At 46.5% G+C, this 20,617-nt stretch overlaps 1 protein-coding gene across 2 annotated transcripts in view; it reads left to right on the forward strand.

Annotated features, from left to right (window-relative positions):
- Positions 1-20,617, forward strand: part of PLXNA4 (plexin A4) — a 705,695-nt gene that overhangs the window by 508,963 nt on the left and 176,115 nt on the right. For both annotated transcript variants that reach the window (XM_066633821.1, XM_066633822.1), the window contains one exon: positions 28-142. In XM_066633821.1, coding sequence (XP_066489918.1) covers positions 28-142 — 115 coding nt within the window. The remainder of the gene's footprint in view (positions 1-27; positions 143-20,617) is intronic.

Raw genomic sequence — 20,617 nt, forward strand, 5'->3', positions numbered from 1 at the left:
TTCCTCTTGTCTCCCTTTTCTGTTCAGGTGCCTGTCCTGTGTGGAGAGCCCCTATAGATGTCACTGGTGTAAATTCCGTCATGTCTGCACTCACGAACCCCGTACCTGCCACTTTCTGGAAGGTCGAGTCAAGCTGCCTGAGGTAGGAAGGCTAAGAGGCAGGAATGTCCTGGCAGACTGATAAAATGTGGACATGTATTGAGGGGAAAAATGGATAGCTGAGCTACACACTCAGCAAAATCACCTCATAAGTATCCTTCCTGGAATAAACCACTTCAGATTCCAGGTGTGAGACCATTTTCAGTGCTCTCTTACATAAAATTCCTTCCTGCACATAGGCAATTTGCACATCAACCCCCCTCCCCCCAAAAAAAACATGTTAGCATTCCAGAGACAAATGGGTTTTAACATTGTAACATGCAATTCCCCCACTTGCAGTTTCAAATGGTTCAGCCCAGGAGAGACTCTACCATATGACTTTGCTGAAAATATTGATCAGCTCTAAACCTTGGCTTGTGATGAAGCCATCCCACAGAGACTTCACTGCAGAAGTAATTCTTCTAGAAATTTCAACTGAGATGTCCCCCACAACCCAATTTTTGCCTTCCCATGTCGTGGGTGGTGGGGGTCATTTCCAGGTATTTAAGGGGGAAGAAGCAAAACTGGTGGTAGATTTACCACTGGTGTTGTGGTACTCTAGGTCAGCTGGTGGTCATTATATTTTTCTCAATTAATTGCCCTCACTCTCATCAAGTTCAGAATGATGCTGCACAATAACATGATTTCCCCTTCATCACTTCCAGGTTTTTGTTAGTCACAGTTGCAAAAGTTGTTAACTTGGGGGATGGTTTTGGGAAAACTTCTTCCCCCATCCAAAGTCACCAAAATTTTGACCCAAAATGTTTTAAATTAAATTTAGCCTTATGTAGTACAACCTGATCTGCATGTCACAGTCATCCTAGGGGCGTGAAATAGGTAAGCAAAACAGACAAACATGTAGGCCATGACAGTCTTCGTATAAAGAGATAATTTCTGTATGGACCAAAACTTGTATATAGCTTGTATAAAGTTTGTATACAAAACTTGTCAAGGGTGTGTGAGTATCTAATAGGGCTGCAACAGATGTGAGACACATGTGTGCACATACGCACACAAGCCACTTCTATTCAGGATTCTCCCATGTGAATAATCTTGTCTGGTGCAGCTGGTGTGTTACATGCTTCCCCGAGATCGCCAGGCTGTAAGGGCATCAGAAGGGCTGAGATGAGGGAAAAGAAGCACTGGGGTGAGCATCCACAGGCTGCCTCGGCCATCAACCCTGGGCAAAGAAGACCTCAGATAGGGAAAGGGGGAGGGAGATCCAACACCTGTAGTCTTCCTCCCTGACCTTACGTCTTAACTGGGACTTGCGTCTTGATCTAGATAAGATCAGATTCTCTCTCATTCCTTTGAGTAAAATCCAAACTGTCAGTGCTCACAATTGCCTGGAGTTGAGAATGCTGTGTTGCTTCTGGTCAATGGCATTGGCTGTAAAACCAGAGTATTTATACTTTTGGCATTGAACTCGATTAAGCCATTTCTGCCCAGCATTGCATATACACAACAGGGTTCAAATGTGTGTACATATGTGCTGGGCAGAAATGGATTAAAACAGGCTGATGGCAAGATTTGTGGTTGTAAATAGTTCGCCTTGATGCACAATTTCCTTGTATAGCAGGATTTTGAAAGCAGAAACTGCTTGGTTAAAATACACTTAAAGCTCAGTCTTATATTTACCACATGACTTTGTTCCTGGTCCTCTACTGGTGCTGACTGCCATATACCAGTCAGCACCAGTTGCAAAAGGCACTCTACCAGTACACTAGTCAGCATGCTGCTGGGAGCACAGGTGGGAATGCCTGTATCTTCCTGCCCACCCCAGCATTTCTCCAGCCAATTGCCTATGAATGGAAGTTGGCAGAAGAGCCAGAAGGAGTGACAGAAGAGTGAAATAGGGGCAGGAAGGGGAAGAAACAGGTGGAGAAAAGGTGACAGTGATGGGGGGAATGGGCAGATTGGGCCTGGGAGAGGGCGGGATTAGCAGCAGTGGTGCTGCCAATATCCTAACCATCTTTGAGGATCCGATCCTGGGGTGCAGGTCCACACTTCCAGCTATGTAGCTGCCGCAGATCCCCCTCCTCCGCACACCACAGTGTTTTACCCCATGTAAGGGAACAAATGTTCCCTTGCCCAGAGGAAACCTCCTGGACAGCAGAGGGTGGGGAATGAATAGGATTGGGCTGTTAGCCACTCCATGCATTGTAAGTCAGAACAGGGGCTATACTTCATGGAAATAAGGTCATCTCTTTGTAGTGCCTGAAAGTTGAACCATAGTAGAGTTTGATATTTACAAACTGTACTTTTTAAAGGTCATTTAGAAACTTGACCCAAAGTACATCTGCTAAATTATGTACTGGGACTAGTCCAATGGAATGTGTCCCACCAGTTTCTTCTACAACTCCACTGGCTAATGGTATATTTTCAAGAACAAGTCAAAATCCTGGCTTTTACTCTTCAAAGCTCTCTTCAGCTTATTGTACCTGGGTATCTCAAGGGCATTTAGTTCCCTATGAACTTTCCAGAATATTAAGATTATCTTCTTCCTTCCTTGAGTGCCATTCTGCCCCCCCCCCCCAATGTGGAAGTGGGACAGGTGGCAATTGGTGGAACGTTTTCCCCAGAGGTCTCCCCTGGTTCCACATCTGCTTCTCCAGCATCAGGTGAAGAGCTTTTTCTTAAGAGCTTTTTTTAATGAGCTTTTTATCTGGCATGTTCAGATGCCAGATATGATGACCATGCCATGAAGGTTTCCATCTGAAAGTGATGGGTTCTATGAGTAACTCGTAGAACAATTTTTGTAAAAAGTCATCTATAAAAATGAGATTAGTATAGCCTGCCTATGTGAACTGCTTTGAGTCTGTAAGAGTCTCACAATGTGTTGTGAGAGTCAGTGAGAATTACAGATGCTGTAATTATCTATTTTTGCACAGTCATGTTGTTTTTGGCTGGATTTTGTATGCATCCACCTATCAAGTCCTTCCCAAGGATCTTGGATTGGCAACTGGTTTTTGTTTTTATGTTGTTGCGTCACAAATATCATTGTAGTATGTATTCTGTTCCTAGTAAGACAGCCTTTTGTCATTGATTGATGGTGCTTGTGCTCATCCTGTCCTCACGAGCTTTTCTAGGTGTTTGGCAGCCATCTAGGTGGATGGCTCTCAAGGCCCCAAGGACAATTGGTATTACTCTTGCTTTCTTGTGTCACAGTCTTTCAATTTCTATTTGCAGGTTTTCATACTTGGTAATTTTCTCTAGTTCTTTATCTTCTATTCTACTGTGTTCCCTTTGCAACACCTATTCTACCAGGTGTTGCAGTGTCTACTATCCAGACTTTCTTGTCCTTCTTGTCAATTATGGTTATATCTGGTGTGTTGTGTGGCAGATGCATGTCAGTTTGTATTTTAAAATCCCAGAGCACTTTCACTTCTTCATTCTCTACTACTTTTTCAATTTTGTGATTGCCCCAGTTGTAACTTGCAGGCAGTTCATACTTTTTGCACATGTTCCACTGAATTATTCTCACAACTCTGTCATACCTTTCTTTGTAGTCAGCTTGCACGCTCTTTTTGCAGCAGCTGACCAGGTGGTTCACAGTTTCATCAGCATCTTTACACAGGCGACATTTGCTATCTTTAGCTACCTATCTATATCTATAGACATTTGCTATATCTATAGACATTTGCTATCTATTGCAATCTACATTTGCTCTATATGCATTCATTTTTAGTGCCTGCCAAAATTAATCCCTCTGTCTCCTTCTTCAATCTACCTGTTCTTAACTAGTGCCAGGTTTTGTTGTTGTCAGCATTTCTGCAATGTCTTTTGTGTACTGGCTCATGGAGTGCTTTACTTTAGCATTTTCTTTCCTGATCTTCAGTCAATCATTTTTATAAGCAAGATTTGTTATTATTGTATCACCATCCCCAATATAACGTGTTTCCTTGATAAACCAGCTTCAATGCATCTTCACTATTCTTTACATATTCTTGCAATGCCCTTTTTTCTTCTTGTATAATTTGGTGCACTTGTAACATCCCATACCCACCTATGCTTCTGGATAAATAGAGTCTATCAATGTCACTGCATGGATGTAGGGCATGATTCATTGTCATTATCTTCTTGGTCTTCCTGTCTAACACTTCTAACTCAGCCTGGGTCCAGTCTCCTAAGAACATAACATAAGAACAGCCCCGCTGGATCAGGCCATAGGCCCATCTTGTCCAGCTTCCTGTATCTCACAGCGGCCCACCAAATGCCCCAGGGAGCACACCAGATGACCTGCATCCTGGTGCCCTCCCTTGCATCTGGCGTTCTGCCATAGCCCATTTCCTATGCCAGCTATGTATCTTATGACTAGAACTGCCCATGTGTTTATTGCTCTGATGGTGTTTCCTGCATTAAGTTTGGATTTTAAGATCTTCTATACCCTCCTAATATACTCATTAACAATTTTCCTGTTAACTTATGCATGTATAATGGTTTCCGCCAGAGATGGCAACTCAAGTTACTTGAGTCAGAGTTGTGATAACACACATTTTTCACTGACTTGTGTGAACTCAAGTCATGCATGTCAAAGACTCAAGCAAACATTTGAGTCTGGGGCTACTGACTTGGAAAGTGCCATGAATTTGGATGACTCGAGTTGCCCAGACATGGTTGGGAGTGCTGCTTGCGTCCTCTGATGTTGCTCTGCTTCCGTGTTACTTGAAAGACCTTGTGCGGTGATCTGGAAGCCAGGCATTCAGATTTGCGCAAGCACAACAACCAGCAGCAGGGTATGTTATGTTTAGCCAGGAGGCAGAGATGGGGCTGAGTGTGGAGGGAAACAATTAATTATTTTTTTGTTTGGGTTTAAGGGTATCGGGTTGCACAAGTAACTAGTTGAAGAAGTAACATGTCCAGAACACAGGGGAGGAAAGTGCTTCTTCTTGTCGCCCCGCCCCAACTATCCATTGGTTGGAGAATGTGTCTCTGGGAGAGGGAGGGGGAGAAGAGGAGCCTCACGGATTGAGGAAGGGTCATCATCCTGCCCTTCTCTGTCCTCCTCTTCCCTTTGGGTTTGTGATGGACTTTCTTTCAGTCAGCCCACCACTGCTCCAGTGGGAGAAGGGGGAGAAACTGTGGGAGAAGGGGGAGAAACTGGGTCTCTGTCTCCTTTTGTTGCTGCTGCTACTGTTGCCATGCACACATGTGGACAACTCACTAACCTATGATCACTCTGATGAGATCAATCCTACCTACTTGCCTGCCTCCCTGCCTGCCTGCCCACCCCCAGATTGCCTATCTGTGTGCCTCTGTCCCATGCCCAGCTCAGCCTGTACACCCTAGACTGCAATGAATGAATGAATGTCCACTACACTCGCTAGTCTCCTCCTCCACAGTTACCTAAGAGGAGGAAGCCCCTGGCTTTGAATGGTGCAATGAGACTCTTGTAGTTCTGAGTAGAGTTGCAAAGGAGGAGTGGGTGGGTCATAAGCTAGCCTCCCAACTGCTGCAGATGAGCAATGTGTCCCACCCACCTGTGGCCACTTCTGACTCCTCACTCACTTGCTCATTTGCTCAAGCTGTCCCCCCCCCTTACCACATTGCCAAGCTGGGCCTCCCCTCCCTCCCTGTACGTCCACCCATGCCCATGATGTGAAGGGGGGTAGGTTTTGTCACAGCTCGGGACTGTACGGAAGGAACCAACCGGTGCATTCTGCACGGCTGCCTTCACTTGAATAACAGCATGGATTTTGTTCACTGATGGGATGGGCGGAGACATCAGGGGAGTATGATGTCTCTTTAAGAACTCTGACACACATACACCCAGTGGCTTAGCTAATGATTGTGTAGCCTGGTGCCAAGCTCAAAATGTTGCCCCGGAAGTGATGTCACAACCAGAAGTGATGTTGCACCCAGGCTTTTAAAAAAGTTAAAATTGGGAGGAACCGACATCCTCCCCCCAGCAGCTTGCCACCCACTTGCTATGCTGCTGGCATAGCTAAGGCATCTATCTGCAACTTGGGGTCAAAGAAGATTTGTAGCCCTCTTCTCAGACAAAATTTAATTAATAAAGAAAGTGTGCTACTGATTGGTTCATGACACTGTGCTGAAATGAAGGATAGTTATTCTCCCCCTGCTAAACATAAGAGAGGCACCACCTGAAAAAGTGCCTTTCTACCCAGTTAGCACGGTGATACATGGAATTGAGAGCTGACTCATATTAACACCTTAGTGGTTCCGTGCTGTATCATGATAACATGTCATTGCAACATGTCATTAACATGATAACATGTCATTGGCTCTTGGAATAATCAGTTTCATAGGTCAGTTTTGAGTTAAGAAAATCCACTTTTTGTTCCATAATGCAGTTTTTTCATTTTCTGGTTAATTAGCCATAACATTTGATAGAATACAGATATTCCAATGTAGTTTGTTTCATTGCATTCTGCATTAAATTACCTTTCCAATGATATATAACATGATGGTATTATTCATACATACCAAGATTTTCACAAATTTGGTCACTAGTATTGAGCTCAGCTTATTGCCCCCAAAGCTTGATGCCCGGTACAACTGCTACCCCCTGCACCTCTTTAGCTATGCCACTGCATACACCCTAGCAACAGCTCCATTTTTTCCAAGGAGCCGCAGCTGACTTTTTTATGGAAAAGACTCGGGGCTCGAGTCTTTTAGAGTCCCCAAAACGCTCTGAATGACTCAGAAAGTCCGCGCATTAGGACTCGTTTTTGAATTGAGTTAAAGGGGGCAGAGACTCATAACTTGACTAGAGTCAAGTCAAAAGCCATGCTGGTTTTGCCTATCTCTGGTTTCCTCATTAAAAATGCCCGAGTACTTGTAGTGATCTTCCAAACACTTGATGTTGTTTCATATGGCATTTCAATTCCTTCGGTTCTCACCACTTCTCCCTGTTAATAGTTAGGGTTGTGTATTTGTCTTATCCAAAGACAAATTGCTATATCTTTGATATATTTGAAAAGTGTATATATTTGAACAGTGTAACAGCAATTCTATTTCAAATGGTGATTTTCCATATAGCTTTAGATCATCCATGTAAAGAAGGTGGGAAAGCTTGGGAGATGTTTTGTATGCTTGATAACCCAAATCTGTTTGTTTAGCAGTGTTGTTAGATGAATTAATGAGATGACAAATAACAGTGGTGAGTCGCCTTGAAAAATACCTCTCCTGCTGTTAACATCACCCAACCTATCACCACTGACCAGCATCAAATGTGTCTTCCATTTTGCCATTGTTCTTTGCAAAAATGGTCTGACATTTTTACTGATGCCTGTTATAGTCACCTCAGTATCTAATCATGCAGCAATGAGTCAAAGAATTTTTTGTAGCCTGTCCAAGCTACATTTAAATTGTTCTCTTTTTGCAGTTTTCCAGAATAATTTTATCAATTAATAGCTGATCTTCTGTTCCCCTTGTATTTGGGCAATTTCCTTTCTGCTCAGATGGGAAGAGTCGGTTCTTTACAAGATGCTGCTGAACTGCACCCGCTATTACCCCAGTTAGCAACTAAAATGTTGTTGGTAGGTAGGTTATCTATATATAGAGAGATGTCCTGTTCTACAGCCCAATCCTGAGCTGCCCAGCATGCAGGTCTGCCAGGGCACCAAAATGGCTGCTGCAGGCAGCCATCAGCTGCTTCTCAGGGGAAGGGGACATTCCTCCCCTTTCCTAGGTAAAGAAAGTAGCCCCATAGTGAGGCTATCTGACTCTGTGCTGGCCATTTAGCAGGTGCAGAGTAAGGGAGTCCTGTGTCGGACTGAGAGGCCCGATGTGGGGCTTCAAATCCAGCACAGCTGAGCTTGCACCAAGCCAGCACCCACACTGGCTGGGCAGTATGTGTTGCAGGCGTACCTTACTGCCCATTTGCAGAACTGCATGCCAGTGCTGAGCTAGCGTGCCATGTTCAGGATCGGGCCCTTAGTCACACAGTAACACCCAGCTCAGCCCTAACCCCTGGACCTGGAAACATAAATTTGTGGTGTATATTCCTTCCATGATGTAAGCACCCACTAAGAAGGAATTTTTAGATATCCTACTGCTAAGGAGTCAAATGTGTTTTCCTATTATTTAGACTTGGCTAACTATTTCCCGTGTGCTACTGGCTGAGAGAGGCCTGTGATCTCCATAGAAACTGAGGTCAGGTCAGCCCTTTCAACTTAATCCTTTTTAAGTTGGAATGACAAAGGGTTGTTAACACTACAATGACAGAAAAATACTCATTTTACTGTTTCCTCTGCAGTTGCCAGCCCTTGCTCTGCTTAGAGTTGTGTGGTGCATTCTAGCTCACAGGATGCATTTTCTCTTGACTGTAGTTGCTGTAAATAACAGCTGAGGGTGAATTATAGAACCCTTCCTTTTACTAGGCTTGGCTGGCTTTTTCCCCTGCCTGAGACAGGCATGTGGCCTACATGGCAACTGCCTATGTAGTCTAGCTTTCCTTTACATCTCCCTGTGTGAGTGGACAGTTAGGGAGGGGCCCTGGCTCAAGAATTGTGTGGTGCAGTGTAGCTTCCCTCACAGGAGGCATTTTTTCTTGACTGTAGTTACTGTCTGGGGACTGAAGGTCCATCAGTTTTTAACTCAGTATGGCATTTGAGTATTTAAATAATAGCAGGGAGACGCTGCCTCACCCTATTGTCCCCATTACAGGAGCCTGCCTGTTCCAGTCCCTCACCTATCTTATATATGACACTCAGCTAATGGCTAGGGAGGTGTGTGAGCTCATCATAAGGCATGTGGTGGATAACTGGGAGGAGTTCTTCATCATGTCCCAAAACAGCAGGGGGGAAAAATACAAAAGCTCTAAGGAGTACCTTGTTCACATGTCCTAACCCTTTACGGTGGTTCATGCAAGCTGGTGGCAGCTGAGCAACTGTGCGAGTTTGTTTTCGAGGTTTACCACAATGGTTAGCTCTTTGAGAGTCTCAGTGCTGAAGGTCACCCCATGAGGAGGTTACACTTTTCGCAGGACCTTTCTAGGGTTCTGCATTTCAACCTGCCATGTGAACTGGAGGAAGTGTCCAACACACCACCCCTCCCTCAGCTCAACTACACCTCACATCTGTCACAGCCATTACCTCTTCCTTTCCTCAAGAAGATTCCTGGTAAACATTGTGCCAGGTACACTGATGCTAAAAGGAGGAAACAACTTAAGGTTGAGGCAATGAAATATGTACAATGTAATCCTGCAATGAATTGTGCTGTGGTGGCCAAGGGCAAACAAAATAACCCTGAGGTGCAAAAAGTAGTAGTGGCCAGGTACCAGCAACTTCACCCCAAGGTCCACAGAGTGGCACAGTCTATTTGACCAAAACAATCCAGACAAACAGAGGCAAGCACCGCCATGGAATATCAAAACTCACTCGGGCATGGTATAGGATCCTGACATGCCATATAAGGTAGACAGCACAGTGGCTCTGGGTACCATGAGCCACAAGTGCCAGCACTGCAATGCCCTCAAGTGGAAGGAGGAGGCCCCCGACATGAGCTGCAGTGCTGGCAAGGTGCAGTTCCCACTCTTCAAACCTTTCTACAGCCTGGTAACCTGATCTTCCATTTTGGTGTTGTATTATTTTGATGTTTTAGTTTTACCTTTTTGTAACCAAGTTATTCAGTTATTGCTGCAGCAGTGCTGTACATGAGTTAGGGCCCAATCCTATACAGTGTGTGCTGGCTCACTGCCAGTGCGCACTGTTGCAAACATGCCATAAGGCACATTTGTGGGCAAGCGCCAGGCAAGTGCCACAGCTCCACCACTCAGCGGTTGCTTGAACTGCCAGGCAGTGGAAAAGTAGGTGAGGGCATGGGGGGAGACAGGGAGGAAGCATTCTGGGTTGAGGGAAGGCAGGCGGAGGGTGGGGAGGAGGTGTGCCGGGGAGGGAGCGGGAGGGAGATGGGACTGGTGGACCTTTGCTCCACTGAGATCCAGAGCCTCTGTTTAGGGCCGCCAGCCTGACACTGAGGCTCAAAATTCTACGCCGACCCTCAGGTTAACAGAATTGAGTAGCCCCATCGTGGGGCTACTCAGCTTACCTGGAGGAAGGGGATGAAAGTCCCCTTCTCCGAAGGAGCCACCAGCTCTGCCTGTGACACACGCAGGATGCAGTGGCAGCCATTTTTGGCACCGCTACTGCCCTGGGCACCAGGAGCACAGGATTGGGCTGCTCATTTCCTGAGGTGAACTATTGCTTATGGTAGTTAGTAGAACGTTTGTGTTTTCCAAAACTGGGGCAAGATGTCTCATTTCCACAAGTTTTAGCTCAGGCAATCTAACTCTACTATTTTTATCTTTTTCAATATGCTCAGTTATTTTTACCTTCAGTTCTTATTGGTTTTCAGTTAAGGACACTGCTGTCCTTCTTGCTGAAGTGAAAGCTATTATTATTATTATTATTATTATTTTATTATATTAGCAGCCTTTACTTTTTAATTTGCTTAAGGAGCTGTTGATCCCAGTGGATTCTTTTCATGGTTTGCTGCTGCTTAACAATCTCTCACCCCTTTATATTATATTTAGTTTTAACTAGATATTGTTAGCTGCCAAAGAAGTTTGTTTTAAACTGAAGGAAAGGATACTAAACATTTTAAATAAATAAATAACAGCCCAATCCTACTCCCTGCCACAAAAACATTTTTACTTACCTCTTTGTAAGGCTACCAGGTCATCTGTGATTCTCCTGGGACTCACACCAACTATGCCGATAGTGTGAGTCTGAGAAGAAGAAAGAGGCATTTTGGGCAGCAAAAAAGATAATAGCATCCCATCTCAGGTTGCTGGTGCCAGGATTGACCCCTCCCTCCTCTGAACCCTCCCCTACCTCACCCTAACCACTCTTGAACTGCCCACACTGCCAGCCTACCACCTCTATTGCAGTATCTGGGCAATTTTGTTGCACCAAGGGAGCTGCTCGCCATTTTCTCCACTAGCTATGTCACATGCAATGGTGGTGTGATGTTTGTGCCATTGCTGGTCCTTTTATGGCAGTGGATCAGAAAATCTGTTATCATACAAGGCCCATAAGGCCTCCAGTAAAGCTGGAGGCCCAATGTTCTGTACAGGACATTAAAACTGGCAGCTTGCTGGGGCATCTTACGAGAGATAACACTAATAATCAAAATGGACCTCTCATGGTTAGAGGAACATATTTTCCATTTAAGATTTTGTTTTCATTTCCTGTGACAGTAACATACCAGAACCAGTATGACTTGGTCTCTCATTCTCTATAATTAAAATGAATTCAATTGATTAATCCACAAAAAGAATTAGGCTGCCAGGATTGGGCCATATGAAAAAGTATTAGAGAGCAATAGGGCATTTTTATACTGAGACAATGTAACCTTACAGGTAAGGTCTAAAATTTTATAAATTGTTTTTGGCACAGGACAGTTCTGTAAATGATCTATATAATGGGGACTGCAAATTATCAGTTTATTTAGGAGACTGATCAACTAAGGGTGCAATCATAACCAACTTTCCAGCATTGGCATAGCTGTGCCAGTGGGGCATGTGCTACCTCCTGCAGTTGGGGGCAGTTACAGAGGCCTCCTCAAGGTATGGCAATGTTTGTTCCCTTACCTCAGAGTTCCATTGCCCTTATGTCAGTGCGGGAAAATGGGTTAAGATTGCACCCTAAATCTTTTTGTGGATTAATCAATTGAATTCATTTTAATTATAGAGAATGGGAGACCAAGTCATACTGGTTCTGGTATGTTACTGTCGCAGGAGATGAAAACAATCTTAAATGGAAAATATGTTCCTCTAACCATGAGAGGTCCATTTTGATTATTAGTGTTATCTCTCGTAAGATGCCCCAGCAAGCTGCCAGTTTTAATGTCCTGTACAGAAATAGTATTCAATGCAGACATATGTCCTGTGATCTTCTTATGCCCGTTTCTATCTGATCTAATTTCCTTTGGGGGAAAAGCTTTACTGGAGGCCAGAAGTGCAAACTGTTGCACATGCTGGACAGAGTAAAACTTGATGCAGCTGAATGTGCAACATCTAGTCCAAGCTTAAACAACTGTTCACAAGGTCTGCAATGGTGATGCTCCCCCCCCCCCCCCCCGAATCTGGAATGGCTTCATCACTTAGAGGTTAAATGGACACATGGCTCCTGCCCTGTTTGTAAAGCAGGAATGGGTATAATTTTATTGTCAAAAAGGTTAAGCAGATGAGGAAAGAGAGAATCCTTTTCACCTCTCCACAATTCATTGCCCTGGCACCTTTATCTCATTCTACACCTGCTCCTGTAACAAACCTGACCCATGGGGGGAAAGCAATTTGGACAAATGATCATGGGTAAGTGGGTAGGGGGACGACTCAGCTCATGCACCCCTTTTCCAGTTAAAATTAGACCCACCTCCTGCTTGATACATGAATGGGGCAGACCATGATTAAAGAACCACATCTGCCCCTCTCACACCTATTTTAGCTCTCAGTGGGGCAAGAGAAGGAGACCTTTAGAGACCTACTTCTCCCAAGTAGAGCTTTTCCATGGCCTCTCCTAAGACTCCATCCTCTCCCCGCTCCACTATTGCTGGCATAGGTTGCACGCACCAGACCTAGCCTGGCTCGAACTGGTGGGATCAAGGATTGTCTCTTTCTGCTTGTGTTTCTTTGGCTGTGTGAGATGAACTGTATCTTGTTCACAGCCTTAAAAGAGATTTGGGCTTTCTGTAGGGAGGAATGGAGCGGGCGGTGTTGGGGAGAAGGTGGGGAAGGCAGCGAGCAGAGAATAAAAGCTTGGAATGTAAAAAGAGCAGCTCCTGATCACATATCTGTGAGGTGCTGGGCTTAAAAGGTACTTAATCATCTAATTACCTTGAAGGAGTTTTTCATCTTTCCATGCTTAGCTGTTTTCAGGTGCATGTGCATTTTTCCCCCTCAAAGAAGCATTCAGAGGGGTTTCATTTGCGGCCAAGAAGGGAAAGAAAGAGAAAAAAGAACTTGTGCTATAAGTATTTTCTGCCAACTCATTCATGCCTGGACCGCATAAAAGAACGACGACTTCAAATATTAATTCATCAAAAGATTTGGCAAATCCCACAGGCAGTATTTCCTGGGAACAGCTGCTACATGTTAATGGGGCTTGAAGTGACTCCTTTAGGCTCAAAAGCACTGATTGCCTTTGTCCCTGCTCTCCCCAGCAGCTTCCACTTGAGGAATGAGCTTTGCTGGCCCACTTGGATTGCAAGGGGCATATGCTCCAGAAACAGGTGCAGGCAGAAGGGATGAGGGAGCAGCGGATAGTGTGTGCCATAGTCAGTGGGAGCATATGAGAGCTGAAATGCAGGTCCTGATCAGGACTGGTGTTGGGTGGAGCCCTAAGGTCAATCTGCATGTGGGTCAGTTCTGTCCTGAACATTTTTATCTGCTTATGTTTGTAAGCCACCTTGATAACCTAAATGGTGGAAAAACAGGATATAGATCTGTCATCTAAATATAGCAATAAATAACTAAGGTCCCAATCCTATCCAACCGAGCGCTGACTCAGCCATGCCAAAAGGGCATGTGCTGCATCCTGCAGTGAGCAACAGTCACAGAGGCCTTCTTAAGGTCAGGTAATGTTTGTTCCTTTACCTTGGGACTGCATTGCGGCTGCATCTGTACTACAATAGGATTAGACCCTAATTCCCTACCCAGAGTTGCTTGCACGCTAGGTTCACTCTTGGGCAGGTGGATGTACAGACTCGTGCACAAGGTGATTGCAGGCTTAAAACTGAGGATGCACATCCAACTTGGCATTCCCTTAAAAGCAAAGGAGAGTATCTGCATTTGGAAACACATTTCCAGTGCACATCTGATTTATACCTGCAAACCTTAGGCCCAAATCCTAACCCACTTTCCAGCACTGGCACAGCTGTGCCAATGGGACGTATGCTGCATCCTGCAGTTGGGAGGCACTCACAGAGGCCTCCTCAAACTATGGGAATGTTTGTTTCCTTACCTTGGAACTGCATTACCCTTATGTTAATGCTGGAAATTGGGTTAGGATTGCACTCTTAAAAACAAGAATATCTGAGGACCAAAACCAAATGTGATGCAGGTGATGCAAGAGCAGAATCTCCTCAAGCCTTTTTAAGTAAAAAGAGACTATTGCAGGTGGAAATTGAATTGGATTGAGACCATGATGGCAGTGGTGGGTTAACTCCTTTTTCCATGCTGTTTTCTTAGTTTAAATCTTGCCCTCTCCCAGCTATATTTACCCTACAGGAGAAAACATGCAAGTATCATAGTAGTACCTGTATATTTTCTCCCATGGGGCAAGTAGCTGTTTTGGGGGAGGGTGATTTTAGTAGGGTAAATGGAAAGGTTAACCTCTCTCCCCATTTTGATGTGTTGGCCTTCCCCTCAGCTACTTTGACTTAGAGCACAATCCTTCACAGAACAGACAGATCAGTCCTAAGCTTTCTAGCGCCTGCTGGAGCAGCAGCACCAAAGTGGCTATCACTGTATCCAGCAGGCACTGGAAAGCAGCCAGGAGTCTCAGGAAAGCCCCAAGCCATACAATGGGGCTTCTCAAGCCTATGCTGGTTATTTTGCTGGCACAGACTTGAGAGACTCTGTGTTGAGCCTTACATGGGATCTGGCAGATCCCCCACCCATCTTGTACCTCCCCCCAGCCCACCCTCCCCCCATCCCTCAGTGGCCATACTGCTTCCTGGCAGCCACACTTATCCGCGACAGTGGCACATCTTCCCCTTGCCGACACTAGGCTCAGTGCCTGATTGGCGCAGGCCCAGCACCACTGCTCGTTACTTTATGCTTTATGGCATGTTTTCAGTACCCAGCACTGGTGCTAGGGCTCAGCGCCAGCACTGGGTCACTTTAGGATTGGGCCCTAAGAGCCCAATCCTGGGCTCGTACAACTGGCACTCCACCGGTGGTAAGTGTCACAAATGTGCCATAAAGCACGTTCACAGCCTTCAACACCAGCCCAACACCGGAGGTAGCTCAGTGCCAGCCAGTGCTGGACTACAGGCAGTGGATCACTGGTGCTCCACTGCTTGGTGGTCACAGAGGAAGCGTTCTGGCAGGGGGAGGGTGGGGCTGAGAGGAGGTGTTCCAGGGGGAGGGAACGGGGCAGGAAGGAGGTGGGACCAGCAGAGCTCTGCTTCTCCACATCCAGAGCCTGCATGCCATGAGGCCCAACATGGAGGCTCTTGATTCTGCACCTGCCCAAGGGCTGCTGCAGAATCGAGTAGCTCCATTATGGGGCTGCTTCCCTTACCCTGGGGAAGGGGATGAAAGTCCCCTTCCCCCAAGGAGTTGTCAGTGTACAGGATGCTGCGGCAGCCATTTCAGCATTGTGGCAGTCCCAGCGCTATGGGCAGCTCAGGATTGGGCTGTAAGTCCCATTTAATTCACTTACAGGTAAGTGTGTATAGGATTGCAGCCTTACTTAAACGGGAGCTCCTGATCTTAGATTTCCCAGGTCTCAGTTGTGGCATATCAAAGAGCTTCTGTGGATACAGTGGCATCGCTAGGGGGGTGCGGGTGGTATGGGCCACACCGGGTGATGCGCACAGGGAGGGTGACGCACACTGGGGGGGGGGGTGACACGCTAACCACATGGTGGTTAACAGTAATACTGTCATGTTATACACCGTTGGATGCGGAAGGTCCAGCAAAATGCAATGCAACAAACTAAAGTGAAATATCTACTTTCTGTCAACGTTGTGGCCAAAAAACTGGAGAACAAAAAATGTATGAAACCCTATGAAAAGTGAAACTGAGCCGTATCATGCGTTTACTCACATGTAGGCAAACTTGCCATGTGTAGGCAAACAGTCCTGGAACATACTGGAATCCCTAGCATGTATGCACTGCTGAAACAGAGCCTTAGTACTTAGTACTAAGTACTAAGCCTTAGTACTTCGGAAAGGGCAGGCTGAGAGGAATCCAGCAACACCAGAATGGTCCTGATCCAATGAAAGCAGCCCCCGAAAACACCTGAAAAGGAAGTCCCTCCCTCCAAGCACACTGTTGGCAACCTTCAGTCTCGAAAGACTATGGTATCGCGCTCTGAAAGGTGGTTCTGGAACAGCGTCTAGTGTGGCTGAAAAGGCCATTTCGGGAGTGACAGTCCCTTCCACACTGGGAGCAAGTGCAGTCTGTCCCTGGTCTGTCTCCCTGGCTATGGGCCTTCCTTCTTTGCCTCTTTGCCTCAGTCTGTTGGCCAAGTGTCTCTTCAAACTGGGAAAAGCCATGCTGCACAGCCTGCCTCCAAGCAGGCCGCTCAGAGGCCAGGGTTTCCCACCTGTTGAGGTTCACTGCTAAGGCCTTCAGATCCCTCTTGCAGATGTCCTTGTATCGCAGCTGTGGTCTACCTGTAGGGCGCTTTCCTTGCACAAGTTCTCCATAGAGGAGATCCTTTGGGATCCGGCCATCATCCATTCTCACAACATGACCGAGCCAACACAGGCGTCTCTGTTTCAGCAGTGCATACATGCTAGGGATTCCAGCTCTTTCCAGGACTGTGTTGTTTGGAACTTTGTCCTGCCAGATGATGCCGAGGATGTATCGGAGGCAGCGCATGTGGAAAGCGTTCAGTTTCCTCTCCTTTTGTGAGCAAAGAGTCCATGACTCGCTGTAGTACAGAAGTGTACTCAGGACGCAAGCTCTGTAGACCTGGATCTTGGTATGTTCCGTCAGCTTCTTGTTGGACCAGACTCTCTTTATGAGTCTGGAAAACGTGGTAGCTGCTTTACCGATGCGTTTGTTTAGCTCGGTATTGAGAGAAAGAGTGTCGGAGATCGTTGAGCCAAGGTACACAAAGTCATGGACAACCTCCAGTTCAAGCTCAAAGATTGTAATGCAGGGAGGTGAGTCCACATTCTGAACCATGACCTGTGTTTTCTTCAGGCTGATTGTCAGTCCAAAATCTTGGCAGGCCTTGCTAAAATGATCCATGAGCTGCTGGAGATCTTTGGCAGAGTGGGTAGTGATAGCTGCATCGTCGGCAAAGAGGAAGTCACGCAGACATTTCAGCTGGAAGCAGAGTGAAGCAGGGCTGTGTTCTTGCACCAACCTTGTTTGGGATTTTCTTCACTGTCCTGCTGAAGCATGCCTTTGGAACTGCAACAGAAGGCATCTATCTCCGGACCCGATCAGACGGAAAGCTCTTCAACCTGCACTTTGCTCTCAGTCTGGAGAGGTTGAAGAGCTTTCCGTCTGATCTGGTTCAGAGATAGATGCCTTCTGTTGCAGTTCCAAAGGCATGCTTCAGCAGGACAGCGAAGAAAATCCCAAACAAGGTTGGTGCAAGAACACAGCCCTGCTTCACGCCGCTTCGGATGTCAAAGGGGTCTGATGTGGAGCCATCAAAGACAACAGTGTCCTTCATGTCCTTGTGGAAAGATCTGATGATGCTGAGGAGCCTGGGTGGACATCCAATCTTGGGGAGAATCTTGAAGAGGCCATCCCTGCTGACCAGGTCGAAAGCCTTCGTGAGATCTATGAAGGCTATAAAGAGTGGCTGTCGTTGCTCCCTGCATTTCTCCTGCAGTTGTCTAAGGGAGAATACCATATCAGTGGTGGACCTGTTGGCTTGGAATCTGCACTGCGATTCTGGATAGACACTCTCTGCAAGTACCTGGAGCCTCTTTAGTGCAACTCGGACAAACAGCTTTCCTACAACGCTAAGGAGAGAGATGCCGCGGTAGTTGTTGCAGTCACCCCTGTCACCTTTGTTCTTGTACAGCATGATGATGTTTGCATCCCTCATGTCTTGAGGTACTCCACCTTCTCTCCAGCAAAGACAGAGGATTTCATGCAGCTCAGTGACGATGATCTCTTTTTAGCACTTTAGGACCTCAGCAGGGATGCTGTCTTTTCCAGGTGCCTTGCCAAAGGCAAGGGAGTCCAGGGCCACGTGAAGTTCTTCTAGGGTTGGTTCACTGTCAAGCTCCTCCAGCACAGGCAGGCACTCAATGTTGTTCAGCGCTTCTTCGGTGACTACATTTTCTCTGGAATATAGGTCAGAGTAGTGCTGCACCCAGCGTTCCATCTGCTGCGCCCGATCCTGGATGATCTTGATGCTGGGATGGCTGGAGCGTCTGGTGAGGATCAGGTCGAGCTGGTGCCAGTGCTTTGATCTTGGGTGTCTCCAAGAGATTCTATGTTGGGGCTTCGTGTTGAAGAACGTGTTGCTGACACAGAGACCGTGATGACAGCAAAACTCTAGCAGGCGTTGGCCATTTTCGTTCATCCTCCCAGTGCCGAACTGACCTAAGCAAGTGGGCCATGAACTGTTATCAGCACCAACTCTAGCGCTGAAATCGCTGAGGATAAACAATGGCTCTTTTACAGGGATCTTCTTGATAGTGGTGGCCAGGTCATCGTAGAATTTGTCTTTGGCTTCTGCTGGAGACGACAGAGTTGATGCATAAGCACTGAGGAGAGTGACAGGTCCTGCTGATGACTGGAGCTGCAGGGACAAAATTCTTTCACTTCCCACAGTAGGTGGAATGATGGATTTCAGCAGGGTATTTCTGACTGCAAAGCCAACGCCATGTTACCTGGTTTCATTTGGTGGTTTTCCCTGCCAGAAAAATGAGAAATTTCTCTCCTTGACAGATCCGGAATCTGGCAGCCTCGCCTCTTGAATGGCGATGATGTCCATCTGCAGTCTGTTCAGCTCCATGTCGATGACAGCTGTTTTGCGTGCATCGTCTATTTCTTGCAGGTCATCAGAGAAGCCAGGTGTCATTGTCCTAATGTTCCAGGTGCCCAGCTTTAGGGCAGGAGTTTTCTGTTTTCTGCTGCATGGTACAGAGTTGTCAATCCACTTGTCGGTTTTCACCCTAAACCCCACCCACCCCATGAGGTTAACGGACCGTGGCGAGGCAATAACTTACTGGCTGGGGACTGCCCAGCTTAAGGCGGGCGGTAGCTGCCCAATGAGATGCAATGATTTCTTCCACCGTCGGAAGCAGCCCCTGGCGTCACGCTCTACGCCAATTGAGCGAAGACTTATAACCGGTAAGTGCTGCTTCCCATGTTGTGCCAACGCCGTATGGCGAAGTTGGAGTGTCCTCTCCAGTGAGCGAAGCCTGGGTAAAGAAGGTATGGAGGATAGGCTGTTACCCATGCAGCAAATCCCCCCTCTCCACGTCGCTGGAATGATCCAATGGAAAGGCAGAAGCCAATATGATTGGTTCCAGCGGCGTCGCAGGAGTTGCCAGAACGTGACTGTGTTCAGCCATGAACTGCCTCAGGGACTCCGGCTCCTGATTTTGCCTCGAGGTTGACTCCTGAAGCCTTTTCCACAACTGGATATAGCCACAAGGCAGTGGAGGTTTGAGGTCAGAGTTTCCTTCTCTTAGATGAGCTGCCTTCCTAGGCTGACGAGTCCCATCTACCCGGTATTGCAGAGGGAGAGCAATACTTCCCTTTGCCTGCTCCCTGCTCACCGTCTGCAATCCTCCCACTCTGCACACTTCAGTTTGCCTCCTCCCTGCTCACCCTCTGCAATCCCTCCCCCTCTGCACACTGCACTCCCTCCAAGCAAACAAATGTATTGAGCCCTATGGAAAGCGAAATTAAGCCTCATGGTTGCATTTACTCGTGAGTAAGCAAACGTGCCTTGGCTGGTGGTCAGGCCAGGGAAAGAGGAATATGAAGCCACCAGAATGGTCCTGATCTGATGGAACTGGAGCTCAAGAAATGCTCCAGAAGGCAGACCCCCCCCCCACTAAAAAGGATCAAAACGGAGACTTCAGCTGATAAGGGGAACCTTTTTGAGACTTGCAAAACCAGGTGGATCCTGACAGTGATCTGGTTTAAACATAAGTTCTTAAATTGAACTGGGCATTGGGTAGGGCTGAAAACCTTACTGATTTTGGAGGGGGGGTGTTATTGCAGGAGGCTACAGAGGAAATTCACTTGATGGAACAGGGCTGGCTTCTGCTTATTTAATTATTTGTTTTACTTTAATTATTTATACTTATTTAATTTAATTTGTCTGATGATGTCACGTCCACCATGACGTCACTTCTGGTGGGCCTTGGACAGATCGTCATTCTAAAAAGTGGGTCCCAGTGCTAAAAGTTTGAGAACTTCTGCAATAAGTAAGTACACCTGGGGGGTGTATGACACCACTAGTCACCAAAATCACTAAAATCACAGTTTGGAAGAATAATACCATCATGTTATATATCAATCAATGTGTAATTTCATGCCAAATGTGTTCTATCAAATGCTACAGCCAAAAAACCAGTGGGGGTGGAGTGATGGTACATCACCACACCCACTGCATGCATGGGGGGGGTGACGTGCTGGCATCCCACACCGGGTGACATGAACCCTAGTGATGCCACTATGTGGATATCCCACATGGCAGGAAAGTGGAGAACTCCACAGAAATGAAGAGACAGGTTTGGCACAGCCCCAGTCACTCACACTTCCATGTGTCTTGGTGACATATAGCATTTGAATTTCCCTGCAGGCCAGATCTTTTGATGGAAGGAGGGGGAGAAAGAGAGAGAGGATTTCAAG

Source organism: Tiliqua scincoides, chromosome 7, assembly GCF_035046505.1.
Source record: "Tiliqua scincoides isolate rTilSci1 chromosome 7, rTilSci1.hap2, whole genome shotgun sequence".
NCBI classification, from domain to species: Eukaryota; Metazoa; Chordata; class Lepidosauria; order Squamata; family Scincidae; genus Tiliqua; species Tiliqua scincoides.